This window comes from Pongo pygmaeus, chromosome X (assembly GCF_028885625.2).
Source record: "Pongo pygmaeus isolate AG05252 chromosome X, NHGRI_mPonPyg2-v2.0_pri, whole genome shotgun sequence".
Classification (NCBI taxonomy): domain Eukaryota; kingdom Metazoa; phylum Chordata; class Mammalia; order Primates; family Hominidae; genus Pongo; species Pongo pygmaeus.
Window position 1 is genome coordinate 100894326 of NC_072396.2, and position 18542 is coordinate 100912867.

Below are 18542 nucleotides of genomic sequence, written 5' to 3' on the forward strand. Positions count from 1 at the left end.
GCATGTAACTTTTGATTTTTGAACATAGATGTGAGGCAGAGATAGGCTAATCTCCCAAAAAGCAACTTAAATATATAAGATACAGATTCAAAAGTAAAGCATACCTTTTAATCTCTTCTCCCTATTTTGGAAAAAATAACTCTGTCATAATAGATCTGTAGATGTCAAGTCAAAATGCATTTGAAATATTTGTCTTTTGGTAATATATTTTTCCCATGCTAACTATTAATTTATTTGTGTCTGCTTCTATAAATACTTAGCATCTTTATATGTTTTTTTTCCGAGGATTCCCCTTGTAGTTTGCCCTTTGAGCACTCTTCTACTCATTGCATTCTTTAAAAATAAAAAAATAATAAATTTAAATGGCATCTTTTCAGTTAAACAATTAGCCAGTTACCTTAGATTTGAGCAGCATTTTCCAAAAATGCTACTTAGGAATAATTTATGGAATACCTGGCACTTAGCATTTTGTTGATTCCCTTCTAGATTAAAATTACCAGCAAATAAGTTCCTTTTTATAATAGGGAATCTCAAAATCAGAAGGTAAGAAAAGCAAAACTTATTTTTCAGTATCAATATATTTAATCAAATACTTTACTTGAAAACAAGCTCTTACATATGCTTTATTATGAAATGTGCATTAGTATTAGTCTCCCAGTGCCTTCTAATTGATCTTAATTCACTTCCATTATTTTTTCATACCTAGTAAGTTAATTCATCTTAATTATATATTTTAATACTTTATATATTTTGTACAAATCATCCCATTAAGAGGATGGAGAGAGTTTAAATCAATGTAATAATTTATCTAAGTTATCACTGTTCCCTGTTTAATATTAGGGTACTTTTATAACTTTGATTTATTTTAGAAGTGTATATAACCCCGTAGAATTGAGGCCAAGTGTACTGTGAGGACTGCTAGACATGAAAGATACATTTTGTGATCTTTTCAAAGGGCTCTATCTGCCCACTTTTGCAATTTGGGTTTTTCAGAGGGAGTTTAATATTTCTTCATATTATTTTTAAAAGCATAACATACTTGGTCATTACATCTTTGTTAGAATTATTTTGGACATTATACACTTTGTCGTTAATTTTATTGTTTATAATTAAAGTCATAATCATTCTACTTCTAGAAATATTTGCATTTCTTATTTTATCATTATGTGTATATGCCTTTAGTGAATATATTGTCTTAATGCATTATTTCATTAATTTAATGTGTTTTTTTAAGACAAAATTTGCTTTCTAATTGCAGGTGGCCTGCATGCAGTTTATAAATGCCCTTGTCACTTCTCCTTATGAGCTTGATTTTCGAATACATTTAAGGAATGAATTCCTCCGTTCAGGACTAAAAACAATGTTACCAGTAAGTTGAATGTATACATTTATTATGCTGATGAATTTTAATATTTTTTTCACTTCCACAAAAGTACTTGAAGCAGAGTAAATAAATGTGCTTTGCTGTTTTGTTTTGTAAAGCATTAGACATTTTGTAAGCTTTTTTGTATTCCAGTAATAGCATTCTCTACATACAAATGATGATTCAGAATTCGGCTAATAATGTGCCCAGAAGAGATGTGTTTTTGTTTTTTGTTGTTTCCCTCAAGTCAAAAGGGAACTTCTTTTCTTTGAATTTTGAATATTGAAAACATGAGACTTTTTTTTGGGAGTTTCAATTTTCATTTAAAATTTTCTGCTTTCCTCTTTGATAACTTAGATTAATTTCATTGGTATTCAGGATAAGCATGCATAGAGTTTTGATTAGTATATGCTAGACACATTGCTTAAGAATGTTACTCTTGTTACAAGGCTATAGGAACTTTTAAATCAAAAACAATTTGTGTTTTAAATTGAATGTGAATATTTGCTGTAATTATGATAGTGTTAAAAACACTTTTGGAATGATTTTATATGCTGAATCTGAAATAAATGAGCACACTTATTTTTATAAATACAAATACAACTACTGTGGTTTCATATTTTATTAAGTATATTAACTGAAGAGTGACTATTGAAGACTATGACATTGTTCAAGACAAGTAAAATTATGCTAGTGTCTTTAAGCTACTCAGAATATACCTGAGAGACAAGAATTAAAAGTAAGGAAGTGAGAAAAAAGCACTGAGGAGAGAAAAAAACAACAACAAATGTCATTGAATGTGCATGTGCGTGCGTGTGTGTGTGTGCCCATGTGTATGACCTAGTCTACCAGAAATACCCAAATTGGGGACATTTCCTGGTGAGGAATCAATATGTAGCATAAATCTGTAACATATGGTGGGATACTTTTAACTGAAACTAGTTGAAACCCATCATAATAAGTTGTGTGATTGGACCTGTTAAACCCATTTTAATAAGATGTATGATTGGGTCCACCTGGTTTTGGAAATTTCTATGTCAATCCCACCTGAAGCAGTTCTTTCATTTTTGACATTTAAAACCAAGGCATTGGATGCAGAGAATCAAAGCAACATTTTAAGTGACCCATCTAGAGATTCACTGTGCAGTTAACTTAGGCATATTCACCAATTATAGTTAGTGTGACATATGATTATTCTTTTTTTTCACTAATTTTCTTTTCATCCAAAGCCTGTAGCCTTGGATAGCTAAAGATAATCTTATAGTCTTGATTGTAGTTTGCTTTTGAATTTCCTTCTTGTTGGCTTCCATGCTTGTTTTTACTGGGCTGATTCTCTGTTTATAGTAGCATCTTTGAAGACTTGCTGGCTGCAAGGGCTCTGTAGCATCCTCTACTCGTTTATTAATATGCCATGTTTTCTGCCATAGTTGTTGCTCTTTTCTCTTTCATTCCCCTCTATTTATAATTGAACATTCACTTTCTGCTTTATACTACTGAATGGCTAGTCGAGAACTGTGACTCTCATTTTAATTTATTTTAGTCCTTATTTTTCAGAAAAAGTATGGTATTGTAGCTCTTGTCCTTAACTTTTTGCACTTTTGTCTGGGTATATTAATCTCTGCTGGGCTCAGTGGCTTCATGTTATTCATTTGGTTACACAGACAGCTAAGATTGTGTGTCCGTGTTTCTAAGCTACACTTTTCCATTGGCCATATAGCCCTATATAAAACTTTTTGTGGTACCGTGTGCTTCTTAATTTATATATTCTTTTTTTAAATTAAAAATAATTTTTAATTATGGATACAAAATAGTTGTACATATTTGTGTGGTAAAATTTATATTTTGATACAAGAACATGGTGTGTAATGATCAAATCAGGGTAATTGGGATATCCATCACTTCAAGCATTCATCATTTCTTTGTGTTGGGCATATTCTAATTCTACCCATATAGTTATTTTGAAATATAAATAATTATGAACTATAGTCACTCTATTGTGCTACTGAACACTAGATCTTATTACTTCTATCAAACTGTATTTTTGTATCCATTAACCATACCCTATTTTCCCCCACACCCTACTACCCTTTCTAACATCTGGTATTCTAATATATACTTCCAGTTAGACTTTTCTTTATCACATCTCTTCAGTATGCCCTGCTTCTCAGATCTCAGTGATTCTTCAGCAAGATAAAAGTGGGAAGAGAAAGTTTTGGAATAGAACCTACAAGGATTCTCAGAATTTTTTTTTCCTCTCTAAGACAGTAGAGCTAAATATGATTAAATATGACTCTGATTCTCAACTAAGAGTTTGGTTGTGTCCCCCTAAAATCTTACTGTATTGAGGATAGGGCAGAGATATTTGGTTGGGGAAAAAAAGATCCTCCCCAGGTATTTCTTTTCCTTTTCCTTTTCCTTTCCGTGTCCCTTTTTCTTTTTCCTTTTCCTTTTTCTTCTTTTCTTTTCTTTCTTTTTTGAGACAGGGTCTTGCTCTGTCACTCAGGCTAGAGTGCAGTGGCACAATCACAGCTCGCTGCAGCCTCAATCTCCTGTGCTCAAGCAATCCTTCCACTGCAGCCTCTCAAGTAGCTGGGAATACAGGTGTGCCACCACACCCAGCTAATTTTTGTGTGTATCTATATGTATATATATATGTGTGTGTGTATATATATGTATTTATATATTTTATATGTTTATATATTTTTTTATTTTATATTTATTTTTGAGACAGAGTCTTGCTCTGTCACCAGGCTGGAGTGCAGTGGTGCGATCTTGGCTCACTGCAACCTCCGCCTCCCGGGTTCAAGCGATTCTTGTGCCTCAACCTCCTGAGTAGCTGGGACTACAGGTGTGTGCCATCATGCCCGGCTAATTTTTTTTTTTTTTTGCATGTTTAGTAGAGATGGGGTTTCACCATGTTGGCCAGGATGGTCTCCATCTCCTGATCTTGTGATCTGCCCGCCTCAGCCTCCCAAACTGCTGGAATTACAGGTGTGAGCCACTGTGCCTGGCCTAATTTTTACATCTTTTATAGAGACAGGGTTTTGCCATGTTGGCCAGGTTGGTCTTGAACTCCTGGCCTCAAATGATCCGCCCCAGCCTCCCAAAGTGCTGGGATCGCATATACAAGAGTAGAATCAGTATTCAGGCAGATAGACCTTGAGAAGATTAGAGATCATATATTTAGAACCGTAGATTTCACTACTATTGTTTTAGTTCATCACAACTTGGGAGCAGGACAGAATGGTCATGGGTTAACCTATACTACATACCTCACATGTCAACTACTATCTAATTAACCTACTAATGAACTAAATATTTAAATTTAAACCACTGGAATTTATGGTAACATTACATATCCTTTACATATGCAGTGAAGCTTAATAATATGGTCATAGATTGTCTTTAAAATCCTTACGTTTTTTCTATTTATTCTTTCTTTTATATCCAGTTCTAACAAGAATTCCCTAATATTCTAGAATACAGTATATTCAAAGCAGCAAATTAGGTGTGACTAGGGCTAATATTAATTGTTGGTACATGTATGAAAAATTATATGTATCTAGAACCAGTATGAGTTGGGAAAAACTAGTTCTTAGTATTTCAATAATCCTTGAGATCAACATTGCAGTAGAGTGAAACTTTTTTTCATAATAATTATCAGAATCTTCAAGACAATGAATTTTTAAATTATATTCTTTAAAAATTTATTTTCAAGGTTCCTCTCATCCCTATGGTTAAATTTTGATGTTGAAAAATAGTTTGTATTTCATTTATATGGAAATTTCACATCTGATAAATTTGCTTTAGTAATTTAGAATAAATGAGTTGTTACAAACTCTACAGTGAATTTTAAAATAGGATTTTTTCTGTACTTCATTTACATTGATTTCTTCTGAAATTTTCCCCATTTGCCTTTTATTTAGTTAATTAAATTAAGAAAATATTAGTTAAATCAGATAAGTGAAGGAAAAACATAGTAAGAAATGGTGTTGGTAGGCAGTAGGCATACTTTTATATCTTTAAAAGTCTGAGAAACTCTTTCTTGTTTTAAAGACTCAATTTTGGTTGTTTGACTGTTAATCAGCAGTGTACTGGCAATGGACTTTGATTTCCTTTGAAGTACACTATGTTATAGAAAATTACATATTTCAGGAATTCTGCAAAAAATAATTTTAGATCTATACAGCATGTCTTTTTAAAAAATAACAAGCATAGAATGTTTCACATAATTAATAACAATGTATTTCAGTAACTTTGTGATAGTTCACGTTTTAAAATATAAAACTTCAGTGATAGATTTCCATTTACTTTTATAGGATACCCATATTATTTGTACTATGTAAAAATTTTTATTCAGCAAATGATTATTTTATCAAGAATTTATGAATATTTCAAGGTTTGACATTTGGCTGAAAGGAAGTTTCATAAATATAAACATATATATGTGTATGTATATATGAATATATATTTACAGTAAGTTCTTAGTTAATGTCATTGATAGGATCTTGCGAATTGCACCTTGAAGCAAAACCATATACAGTAGGTCCTTGAATAATGTCCTTTCATTATAACATTGATGAGAAAAGAAAATTGGTTTTGCTATACGTATTTTGCTTCAAGTTGCAGTTTCCAAGAACTACTGAGGACATTAAATGAGGACTGACTTTGATAGGTCTGGAGCATTATTAATAAAGAATATTTATAAAATACTGCATTTACACATGTCTAAATTTTCTATTGTGCTATATGTGCTCATATACTATGTATATTGTATAAATAATGTCTGGACCTAATTAAGAACTAAATTGCACATTTAACCAGTTATTTTCAATGAAAATATTTTAATTATGCTGACTGATTTTCATGTTTTGTAACGTTCTATGCTAATTAAATGGCAGTACTTAAATTTTTCTGTTTTTCTGAAATATTTGAAAGTGTTTAAGTTTTATGATGAATTTCTGAGAGAGAATATATGGTGACAAGAATAAGACATACTGTAAAATGTGTGACAGGTTGTTTCTGCAGTGACCAGTGTATTAGGTTTGTCTGGCTTATGTAATTTTCTAAATAGAGTTCAGAAATCACCTGATAATGTGACCCAGCAATGTTAGATAATTTTGCATTCTAATAAATTTCTTCATTCCATTTCAAACTGGAAAACTAGAGCTAAAGCAAGTTATTACTAAAAATGAAACCAAATATAAATACATTTACTTGTTATGTTTTATATGAAATTGTGTAGAAACAATAATTATTTTCATATGCTCTGCAGGTAAATTTTCCATAAGTTATTATGTATGTGAGTGTTAGAAAAAAAAGCATCTAGAAATTGCTGAAATTTGTTTGGCTTCAGTAATAGCCATTACATCTCTATAATAGTTCTATTGAATAAAGATAGAAACAAGAAATGTATCCCATTTTGTTTTATCGACCTAATTTGAAGTACACCATGCTTGCATTTCCTTTTAGAGTTCAAGCTCAGCTCTGAAAATCCTAGTCCCACTTTCGGTATCACCCTTGAGCATCCACAGTTGTGATTATCGATTTGAGTTTTGAAAGCTGCAACTTAATGGACACATATTAAAAGATATTCCAGGTGATATATATTGAGCCCAACAATCTCTAGTGTGGCATGCTTCTAAATTTTTTATACTATTATTATGAAAATTATCAGAGGTTTGTAATGCATGTGCTTATAATGTATTACAAAAACAACTTTTATGCCCAAGTTGGTATTTTGTGATTTGGCTAAGCAAAAATATAAGGTGGGGGAGGAGGTTAGATGTACAGCTTAATAAAAAGTCCAAATGCCTTTTTGCTTTAAAATCACAAAATATCTTTTAAAATAAATGTGTTTATACATCTTTTCAAGCCATACTTGGGACTGTTGTGCTTGAATATATCCTTGCATTTGTTCTTCATTAATACAATTGATCTGTATTTGCATTTTTTGCCAGAGGCATATGTGAATGTTCTGACTGCATGAGTTCTTTTGCAATCTTTGATTAGTATGTTTAGTCAAAACGACAGCATTTAATTTGGGTTGTTAGCAATTAGTTTTTTTCTGTTGTAGAACTGATCGTTAATTTTTTAATGTGAATAATCAAAATGTAGGGCATGGAAAAAATGAAGTGAGTGCAATGAGGTCCTTTTATTTTGAAACAGAAAAATTTAGCTACAATTACTTTCAGAAAACCAAGTGCCCGCGTAAATATTTGAAATTGCTTCTGTTTATAAATGAATAATTGTGTTCTGCCCTTTATTACCTAAATATGCTGTTGTCAAACTGTTATTCATGTGTTAAATTTTATGTTTATATATTAGGATCTAAAAGAAAAAGAGAATGATGAGCTTGATATTCAGTTGAAAGTATTTGATGAAAACAAAGAAGACGACCTAACTGAATTATCACACCGTCTCAATGACATTCGAGCAGAAATGGAATATCCTTTGACAAACCACAAAACAATTTTGTGTGCATTGTGAGAAAGGGATTTGTGGGTGATTTTGTGGACCATTATTAGAGTTCTTGTCTGCCAGCCCAATTTATATCCATTTATTTATATTAGAACCTTACTATGATGCTGTCCTTGAGATTCGTGTTGAGGAATTGTCAGGCTGTCTTGATGATTTACACAGAGTGTATTGAAATCTGCACAATGGCTCACAGTATTATAGGTATACTCTGCTCAGTGGTCTTGAATAAAGAATAGCATAAGGCAATATATCTTACATGTAAGGATTTTTTGGGGAAAATTTCACTGCATTCATATGTGACTATAGGTGAAATACTCATTCAGTTTATTAAATCAAGCTTCAGTGACTTAGAGATATAAAGCAATTCAAATAAATGTCTTATTCTGTATTCAAATATTTGTGTTTCTTAACAATAACAAAAATGTTTAGATGCAATAGAATCTGAATATAGCAAAGCTATGTGGTAGAAGCATCTGAGTCAAATACAGCTAGCATATAACCTTCCGACGGCAACAATTTTATATAAAATGATTTTAGATCTAAGAGATGGTTGTCATAGCATTGCTGGCCATTTGTTTCACACCTGTTATGTTTCTTACTTAATGGATTCTGGTGAAGCTGGGAAACATGTCAAAACCAAAGTGACCTTTGAGTTGGATTTTTTCTCAATGATGTTTTCTTCCCTTTCCTACTCCTTGCCCCCACTCCCCAAAGCTGGAAGTAATATTCCCCTCCTTGAAATATCCAAAGTACCTTGTTTGTTCTATTTTATTTATGTACACTTCTGTGCCCCTGTGAGATTGAGGGCAGAAATGTTATGTTTAATCTTTTTTCCTTCAATGCATCTATGAAAGTCTTACACATAGGTATTGGATAAATGTGTGTGCAATGAATAACAATGTTACTATTATAAGGAATAATTTCTAGTAATTTTTATTCATCGTTAGTGGTGCCAGTCTACTGTGGCTTCTGTAATATCAAATGTTTTTCATATCAATTAATATCTTGCTTTACATAGATTTCTCTTATAATCAAACTTCACCATAAAACTATTTGTGGATCCATTGTGCAGCCATTTAAGGACCTCATGAGACTTTAGCACAACACTCTTATGTGGGGTCTAAGAAGTAAGCCATCGTATGCTTAATTCTACTTTGAAGAAAATGTTGACATTTCAGGTTATTTTAGGATATTGAATTACATCTTGTCTTTTATCTTTATTTTACCTTGGTTTTCCAGGTCCTCGCTTTTATTACAAAAATGGATCCATTTGTGAAATCTGATTTCTAATTTACTAAAAGCATCTAAATTTCTGCAACTCTGTATCTTGTCTCTACTTTCCATTTTTTATCAAATAATGAAATACAAATGAATGCAAACAATAATAATTTCAGATTTAGTAAGTATTTCATCTGGATAAAATAAAACTGATTTTGTGACCTCTTAGCAGTTTACAGCATGCTCATTTGCCTTCTATCTTATGTGGCAGTGAAAATAGAGTAGTAGTGATTTGCATGAATAATATAGGTCCTCTATCACAACTACAGGGAGATCAAAAGGAAACCGTTTTCACTGATGGCATTGCTGTTCCAATGGTACCAGCTATAATCTGGACTTTAAAATATGTATAATGGATCATTTAAGATTTTGACAGTCAAATGGTCTTGGACATGCTCTTGAGGTCTGTCTCTCTAGTTAAAAGATCAAAATGATTCCATAGAATCATTACTTTATGCAGATGTTTAAATACTGGATCATGGAGTTGAAGGTTTAAAAGCAGTAATGGAAGCAAGATTGTAAGTCGATGTTTTACAAAGTTAAACTCCTTTGTTATGAATGAGACTTCCATCAAGGATCTTTAATATTTTTCCTTTACTTTCTACTGATATGAATGAAGTCTACCATCTTCTATATAATATGCTGAAGGACACTGCTGCTGAAAATTACTTCTTATCTATTCTACAACATTTTTTGCTCATCAGAAATGATTATTATATCAGGTAAGAGGCAGTTCTGAGAGTACTATATTTATAATTTGTATTGGATATTAAAGGAAAATGAACAATGTAGTGGGGCCTAAGCAATATATGCATATATATATACACACACACACACACACACACACACACACACACACAGAGGGTATAAGAGTTTGACTCTTTAGGTAACATTTTTTAAAAGGTGTTCATTTTTTAAATTTGGCCAGAAGAGAGAGATACACTTTTAAAAAATGGGGTACTCCAGTGATAGGACTTTGGTAGCAATGAACCCAACAGATTGCACTGGCCCTGCAATGAATTTTCTTTGCTAGATAGTGATATCACAGAAAAAGCACTGAAGATTCTGGGATAGAACTTTAAAGGTTTTATCTTGTGCATATTAAGTAAGGTTTTACTGTTATTTCTCTTTTTACAGTATTTATCTACTAATAAATGTGATCTTAACATCTAAGAAAATAATAGTGCTAATATTTCAATTTTATGTCTAGTAGTGTCATCCTTCAAAATAAATGAGTATGAAAATAACCATTAAAGTTAAAAGTTTTAGAATCTAGTTAACTGGGAATATATCGGAAAACCACAAAGTTATGAAAAGGCTTCTGAGTGACTGAAATTATCCACAGGCTGGTGACCATGATATTATATTTAACTGTTCAAGGGACTCTTAGTTGTTCTTCATACTCTAATTTGCGTGAAATTCTGACAACCTAGGTTCTTTGATTTCTCAAAACCTGCTTGATTAAATGGAAAAGGAAAGCTACCATGAGGTCAGCACAGTCTCAACAAAAATTACAACTGTAAAGCAGCATAGAGAACTATTATAGTTCAGACCAGTACAGTAATTTGATGGGCATCGTGACATTACAGAGAGATAAAAAATGTTTAAAATATTAAATTTTGTGCTGTTTTTTAAGCAGCAAGGCTGGTAATACGTTAAAAATTATTGTTGTATTTTTAATTAAGTTCTAACAAATTTAAAAGGGGTACTGTGCCCAAAGGTACTCAGTTACCTGGGGAACATAATTTATGTGAAAGTATCCATTTCTCAGCAACTACGAATAAATAAGAAGTTATCCTCATATGGCATGTTTTTCATCCTAAGAACATCCACGTGAGGCAGAAGTGTGACAAGCATGTTATTCCACTTAGGGATGATTAACCTGGCCCCAGCTGTGTTTTCCTTATTTAACCGTTGACTAGACTGAGGTTCTAATCCAGTATTATTTACTCTAGACCCGAAGATGACTTGAAAAAACCAGATTTGTAATATGTATTACTATTTATTCTTATTCTTGGGACCAGACCCATTGCCAAAGACATAGAAGAGCAATTAGAGTCTATTTGGCTTCATTTACAAACTTTTAGTAGGTTGGCTAGTTATCAGCACACTATATTTAGGGAAGTTTATATCATAATTTGTCTATAGTCGTACTTCTTACTACTGATTTTTCTCCGTTGAATTTATTATCCTTTGACAAATACTAAATCTTACCCAAATTTTAATGCAAAAGTGCCTTTTAAAAAATTTTGCAGTGTGTGAGTGGTCATTTTTAAGGCCAGAATTACCTTGATAGATTACAGAATTAGGATATGTTTTAAAACCTCTGACACTTTAAACAAATTGAAGCAATAGCCATGCATATGAAATGTGTATGCTTTTATAAAATGGGTCTTTTAAAATGTGTTGCATAAATAGATCCTTGGATAGTCTTGTAATATAAGTGGGTTTGTCCAGTTTTGTAAGCTGTTACAGCTATCTTGACTAAAAGTGCTGTAGTAAATTCAAGACATTGCTTGCCACGTAATGTGAAGAAACTCATCCCTTATTGAAATTGAGAACCTGTGGATGCGTAGAACCATTTCTGTATCCATGAATGTAGGACTAATGGCTCATTTGTTTTTATTAACTTTAGAAACAATAGCATAAGTAAATAGAAAAGGTTGATAAGTATCTTTGAACACCAGCATGAATCCCTGCAAACTAGATTATGAAGTCACTAGATGTAGTTGATTACATCACAATGGGTTTGGTACTGTAACACCCAGACCATCCTTAAGCTTAGGCATACTTGTCCTAAGGAGGTGTAGTGGCTGCAGGATTTTTTAAAACAACTCCAGAAAAAAGACCTAGTTCTTCTAATATGTTGAATGTTTTCTAAAGAAAATTGATTTGCATGGTTAGAAAGGCATTCATGAGTACTTTCTCTCCTTTTCAGGCCACAATATTATAAAATAATTGAGGAATGTGTTTCACAGATAGTGCTACACTGCAGTGGTATGGATCCAGACTTCAAATACAGGCAAAGATTAGACATTGATTTCACTCATCTGATAGGTATGTATCATAATCCTCATTGTCCTCTGATTGTGTTTTATGCCTTCTATATTATAAGCACTTTTTAAGTGAAGAAGTTCACTTAAAGCTTCAGTTCTTACTGAACTTCTATTCGTATCTGGTAAATCATTGTGTCTCTGGGCACTCAATTGCTATAATTGTTAATTATAATGATCATGAGAGTTCTGCCTGTGTGATTAGAAATATTAACCTATTTAATAAGTTCCAACACTCCTGGAGGTAGTTTAAGCTTAGTGTCCCACAAAAACTCATTATATTATTATAATGCATTACTGTTTAGAAACATGACATCTGTTTAGATTAATGCATTACTGTTTAGAAATATGACTCTGAAATCTTTTCATTTTATACTGGTACCTTAGTGGTCTTGTAGAAATCATGTATACAATGGGGTCTCATTATAGTTATGTTATTAATGCCCAAGTTTTAGAAAAGAAATACAGGCTCATTTCAATAACTTGAGACCTTCTAAGGGTATCAGATGGATCAATTTATATTTTCATAGACCTTAGAGTTAGAAAGAATTTGAGGTGATCATATTCATCTCCTTAGATTGCTGAGGAAATGACTTTATATCATCCTAGACTGGTAGTTAGCAGTACTTTTCAGAACAACCTCTGAAGGATGATCTGAACCTTCCCTTGGGAAATGTGCTATGCTATTTTGCCTTATGGCTAAGCAGTCTTATTTATACTTAATTGGAATCACTATTGTTAAGGTTCAAGCATGAGCTCATTTGTCTTATATTTAAAGAAAGAAAACAACTATTATATGCCAATTACATATTATTTTTGACTCCACAGCACAAGGCAGATACACAGTAACATTCAAAGATGGATAACTTATTATTTATGTATTATTTCTGTTTTAAATGTATTGCATACTTATTTCAGGCAATCTAGAGACTTACGTAAGTGACAAACCACCAATCACATTAGTGATCGCTCCCTTTTCAGCTTGGTACATTTCCTTATATGTCTTTCTCTATGACCTATCTATCTCTCTGTATGCTGATTTTTCTTGGAGCTTTATATTATGAGAGTTTTTCCACATTAACCTTCAAAATGTGACTTTTAATGTCTGTATAATATTCCATTTTGTGAAATACCATAATCATTGTAACCAGTCCTTTCTTTTTGTGCATTCACAATTGTTTTTAGATTTTCACAGTTATAAATGAATGTACTGTCAACATTCTTGTATATAAATGTTTGGCTTTTTCTCATTATTTCCTTAGGATTGATTTCTGTAAGTGAGGGTATGAACTTTCAAAAAGCCAAATGCTTTTCAGAAAGCTTGTGCCAATTTACCCAGCAGTGATTGTGAATTCTAGCCTCATTTCGTATTTTTCAATGAGTTTGAAAAACAAGTTTATTTTGCATTTTGTTGAGGGAGTCATAAGGGACTATATTCAGATATGTGTATTAGCTTATAATCCATTATAGACCATAGTTAGGACACATACACTACTGTTGATTTTGATCTTATTAATCTTAAACATGGAGTCATTGTCACCTCTCACATAATAAACTATAGTTTTTTGAAGTATTTTATAGTTGAAAAATAATTGATTACCTATAAAAAATAATAATTTAGTCAAGTAGTATTCAGTATTCAACAGACGTTTGTTTTGTGTACTGTGTACCAGGTACTTATGATTCTTTACCATTAATCAAAAGTGTTGGGTGAGGAGAGACAAGGGATCAGGTGAGAGAGAATAGTCAGCGTCATAAACCCATTGTGATGTTATCCACATGTCATCTCTGCGACTGTGAACAAATCATTTAACCTCTCTAGGTTTTAGTTTCCTCAACTTTAAAATTGAGTAAGTCACATATATGAGTGGCTCTTAATATTTTATGGTCAAAATCCTTTGTGAGAAGTTGACAAATACTTGGAACTTTGATTAGAACACACACATGTTCATGTACACAAAAAATTATCAGGTGCTTCAAGAACTTCTAGGAAACCCATGGATCTGTATTTCAAGACGACTTGGACCTGAAGAGATTAGTCTGCTGTAATTTAACAATTCTTTAAGTCTGATATATTTCATAAATCAGATCTATCAGATCTCTGCCTGAAACTCTCTGATGCCTTTCCATTGAAATTTAAATTCTAAATCATTACCAACCATGGCTAGGACAGCTTAGATACGGCTGTTCTTTGACTTCATCATTTCCTACTTTCCTCCTCAGTTGCTTTAAACAAACAAACAAACCAGCTTTATTGAGGTACATTTGATGTAAGAAAAACTACCCATATTTAAGGTATACAATTTGATAAATTTTGCTATTAATATAGACACTTAAAACCATCATCAAAATCAAGATAACAATCCTATTACCCCCTAAAGTTTCTGCATTGTCCTTTTAGTTCTTTCTTTCCATGTCTACCACATCTTCCCATCCTGGGATATTACTGATCTCTCTCTTACTAGTTACATTTTATAGTCTCTCTCATTAGTTGCATTTTTAAAAATTTTATAAAAATAGAAACATACAGCATATATACTTTTTGCCTGTCTTCTTGCCTTCAGCATAATTATTTTGAGATTCATTGATGTTGTTGTATTGCATGTATCAATAGTTCATTCCTTTATATTGCTGAGTAGTATGCCAGCATATGGATATACCACAGTTTGTTTATGTATACACTTGTTGATGGCCATTTAGGTTCTTTCGAGTTTGGGATTACTATAAATAAAACTGCTGCGAATATTCACATAAATTCTGAGTACTGGTATATGTTTTTATTTCTTTTTGATAAATAAGTGTGGAATGGCTAGATACAGAATAGAGTTTATATATACATAAAATAATGAGAGATACAATATTGCCCAAAAGTTGTTCTTCAGTTATTTATATTCTGAAGTGTTTGATTTGACCTGAGAAGTTTGAAGTTTGTTTCCTTATGTACATGATACATTTTGCCCCAGATCAGAAGCTAAGTAAAAATCTTTTCATGAAGAAGCCTGAATTATCGAATGTTATTCTGTCTCTCTCTAGCTTTTTTGTAGGACAATTTTGAATCTTGCTAAGACTATTCATATCTTATTAATATTATTAAGGTTACACATGGAGTCTTTGCCACCTCTCCACCCATAATAAACTATAGGATTCTGAAGTGTTTTGTAGTTGAAAAATAATTGAATACCCATAAAAATAATTTAATGAAATATATTTTTGGATGCTTGGTTTTGTGCCTCCACAATACTATCATTGAATTCAGTTTGTATGCTAAAGAAAGAATATATGATTTTTATGTTTTATGTATAGTATAGGTCAATTTCCATTTAATAACAATTGACATAAAAATGATAGTCTGCATTGCAGAGTTATAGGCTAGAAGACATCTTTTGTGTAGTGATCTCATGCCATAATTTCGAATCACTTTTGTTTGATCTTAATAGATGCTTGTGTGAACAAGGCGAAAGTTGAAGAAAGTGAACAAAAAGCCGCAGAGTTTTCAAAGAAGGTAAGCTTATAAAATATTAGCCATAATCGTTAGGTTAATAATTTAATCACAGTAATATTCTACCTTCTTTATTAATGTGAGGGCTTCTAAATGTTTCATTTATGTAGCACTTTATATTTTTGGATTCAAACATAGCCATGGAATATTGATTTATTTCCTTATAAGGTAAGGTTGCTATTGTTCCCTCATCATCATGTTTAATCCATTATGGAAGAAAAACACTAGCCACATTATACTAAAGTGATACATGAAATAAAATTAGATTGCTGAAAGGGTATAGTTGGAAGCAATCAACCAAAATAAATTCTCCCTTTGCTTTCCTGCAGCTGTCACTTGCAATAGGTAGCTCTTTGGAGAACTGTGAGATGTTTAGCTAGTCTTTTCTGTTGTGGTCTTTTATGTCAGTGCTATTGATAGCACCAACATGTTGCAGTGTTTTCTCTCTTTCTCACTCTCTTTCTCTCTCTGTTTAGACTTAGCTTCTTTGAATTTTATAATTATCATTTTGTAAGTGATCCTGCTACTTCATGTAGGCCTGGTAGAATTTGAGGATCCCTTTTCTTTCTGTGTTAATGTCTTAAATGCCTTGGAGTAAATGCCAGCTTTGTGAATATCCGAATTGTATTCAGATCTAAGCTTGTCTTTTCCTTGTTTCATGGAAGCATAGCTATAATTTTATTAGCTTCTACCACAAGTTTCTCTTTTTTTGTTCTAGAGCCTATTAAGCATTAGTATAGTATTTCTGTTCTTTTGTGTGCAGGCAGAAGGATTGAAGCACACGTCTAAAAGCTCTCCAGTTTTCAGCCTTCTGACAGCAAGATAATGTGCTTACATATTGCTGTCTCTTCAAAGTTATGACTTACCTTGGAGATTAGATAATCACTTTTGCTATCACTCTAGAAATTATAGAGTATTACTGAAGAAGTTACTTCAGGGCATCTGAAGAAATGTCTTTGCTCTTTTAGTTACTAGAATAGATTTTAAGAGCTGGAGCATAAAATGTTTGTGTGGAGCTGTCATTTTTATTGGTGAAAGAAAATGCATGCTTTTTGATTAATAGACCTTCATATTTCTAATGTTCTTGTTTTAAGTAGCACATTTAAAATTCTCTTTGAGAAACCTTAGAATCTCCTTAAGGTTTGGCTGGCACTGTGATTAGACACTGCAAGACTGGAGCAAATTGTGATTATCTGTCTGGTAAAGTTTTTTTGTGAGCATATATATTATGGAAAAAGGAGTCCTAAAGTAATAGAAAAGAAATTTCAGTGCTTGATGCTTTAGTGTCATCACCAACATTTAGAATGAAAACATGTATGGTCTCCCAGTGGTTAGCTACATGCATCCCCTTGTTCTGAGTCATTTTAAGAGGCAGTATAAAGTCATTTTTTAACAAGTACTAGAATGAGAGGCAGTAGTTGTGAGATCTGATCTCAGCTTTTCCACTAATTAGCTGTGACTTTGGGTAAGCCACTTACTCTCTTTAGATCTTAGTTTCTTCATCATTAAAAGGAAAGAATAAAATTAGTGGACGTGTAAGAAGACCTCTTCCAGCTCACATATTTCAGGCTTCTGTGATCCCCGTTTGCTGTGTTTGCAGGTAATTTTAAATTAAAAGCAGAAACATTGTGTGCCTCTCCTCCAACATACTAATAAACCATTTTTAGAGGAAAAAATGTGTATAGTGTGCTTGTGTAGGTGCCATGATTTAGAAGCACATAGGAGAAGCTAACTTTAGGAGTGGGGATGGGAGTACAGATTGAGATAAATCTTAACACGGATAGTAGTAAAGGCAAACAAGCTCACATTGGAGGACATCCATCTCCTTAATGAAGTAGGAAAACAAGGTCATTGACTGAAGGATATATGGATCCTTCACTCCAAGGATCTGGGGTAGGTTTGAAATTTAAAGAAATTAGAGAATATTTGGGCCAGGATCTGTGGGACATTTTCCGGGGATTCAAGGAGAGATGAATAAAAGCATTTCAGGTTCGACCCAAACAGTATTATTATCCAGTTTGCTCACCCACTCTTCAGACTTAGATCAGAATGGCATTTTATAATTTCCAAAGGTCAAAGCTACTATGAGGATGAATATTTGTTAACAGTGAATACTTTTGTATTGTTCCACAAACTCTTAAGATGGTTTTGGGCAGTAGATGTATCACTTTTAGAAACAGAAATAACATTGTTAGAATAATGTATAGACTTCTAAATTGACTTGAAACAACATTGACAATAAAGGGCAAATAAAATGTTCTGTAGCCAGACCCAGGCAGTATTCACTGGAAATATGCAGGCAGGTTTGTGCCTGCTTAGAGTCCTGTCTGAGGTAAGGGCTAAGGCAGGATACAGTGAATAAATATTAACCATTTAGAGTCTTTTTGGCTTAGCACCCCATATTTTAACCTCTAGTTTTTCCTCTCATAACATGCTATACAAATGTTTTGGTTAACCATCTGAATGAGACTGCTATTAGGGCATTCTACTGTCAGAGTTTGTGAAGTACTGCTTTATGGATTCTAGACAACTAAGATTGTAATAGAAACAATTCCAATTTGTATTAATATACATACATCTGAGCATTCTAAAAGTGCAATTTCTTTTCAAGATTAAATGTAGTTAAGGAGTTGAAACTGCTTGATGGTTTATTTTTAGATTTCATTTTCTAATTCATTAAACTTAAAAGTATGGTATGAGGCTGCGCGTGGTGGCTCACGCCTGTAATCCCAGCACTTTGGGAGGCCGAGGCAGGTGGATCTCCAGAGGTCAGGAGTTCAAGATCAGCCTGGCCAACATGGTAAAACCCATCTCTACTAAAAATACAAAAATTAGCCAGGTGTGGTGGTGCGCACCTGTAATCCTAGCT

At 32.7% G+C, this 18542-nt stretch overlaps 1 protein-coding gene across 5 annotated transcripts in view; it reads left to right on the forward strand.

The window, feature by feature from the left end:
* DIAPH2 (diaphanous related formin 2) overlaps positions 1-18542 on the forward strand; it is a 908418-nt gene that overhangs the window by 254185 nt on the left and 635691 nt on the right. For all 5 annotated transcript variants that reach the window (XM_054470847.2, XM_054470849.2, XM_054470850.2 and 2 more), the window contains 5 exons: positions 1259-1369; positions 7691-7809; positions 9727-9843; positions 12060-12178; positions 15612-15676. In XM_054470847.2, coding sequence (XP_054326822.1) covers positions 1259-1369; positions 7691-7809; positions 9727-9843; positions 12060-12178; positions 15612-15676 — 531 coding nt within the window. The remainder of the gene's footprint in view (positions 1-1258; positions 1370-7690; positions 7810-9726; positions 9844-12059; positions 12179-15611; positions 15677-18542) is intronic.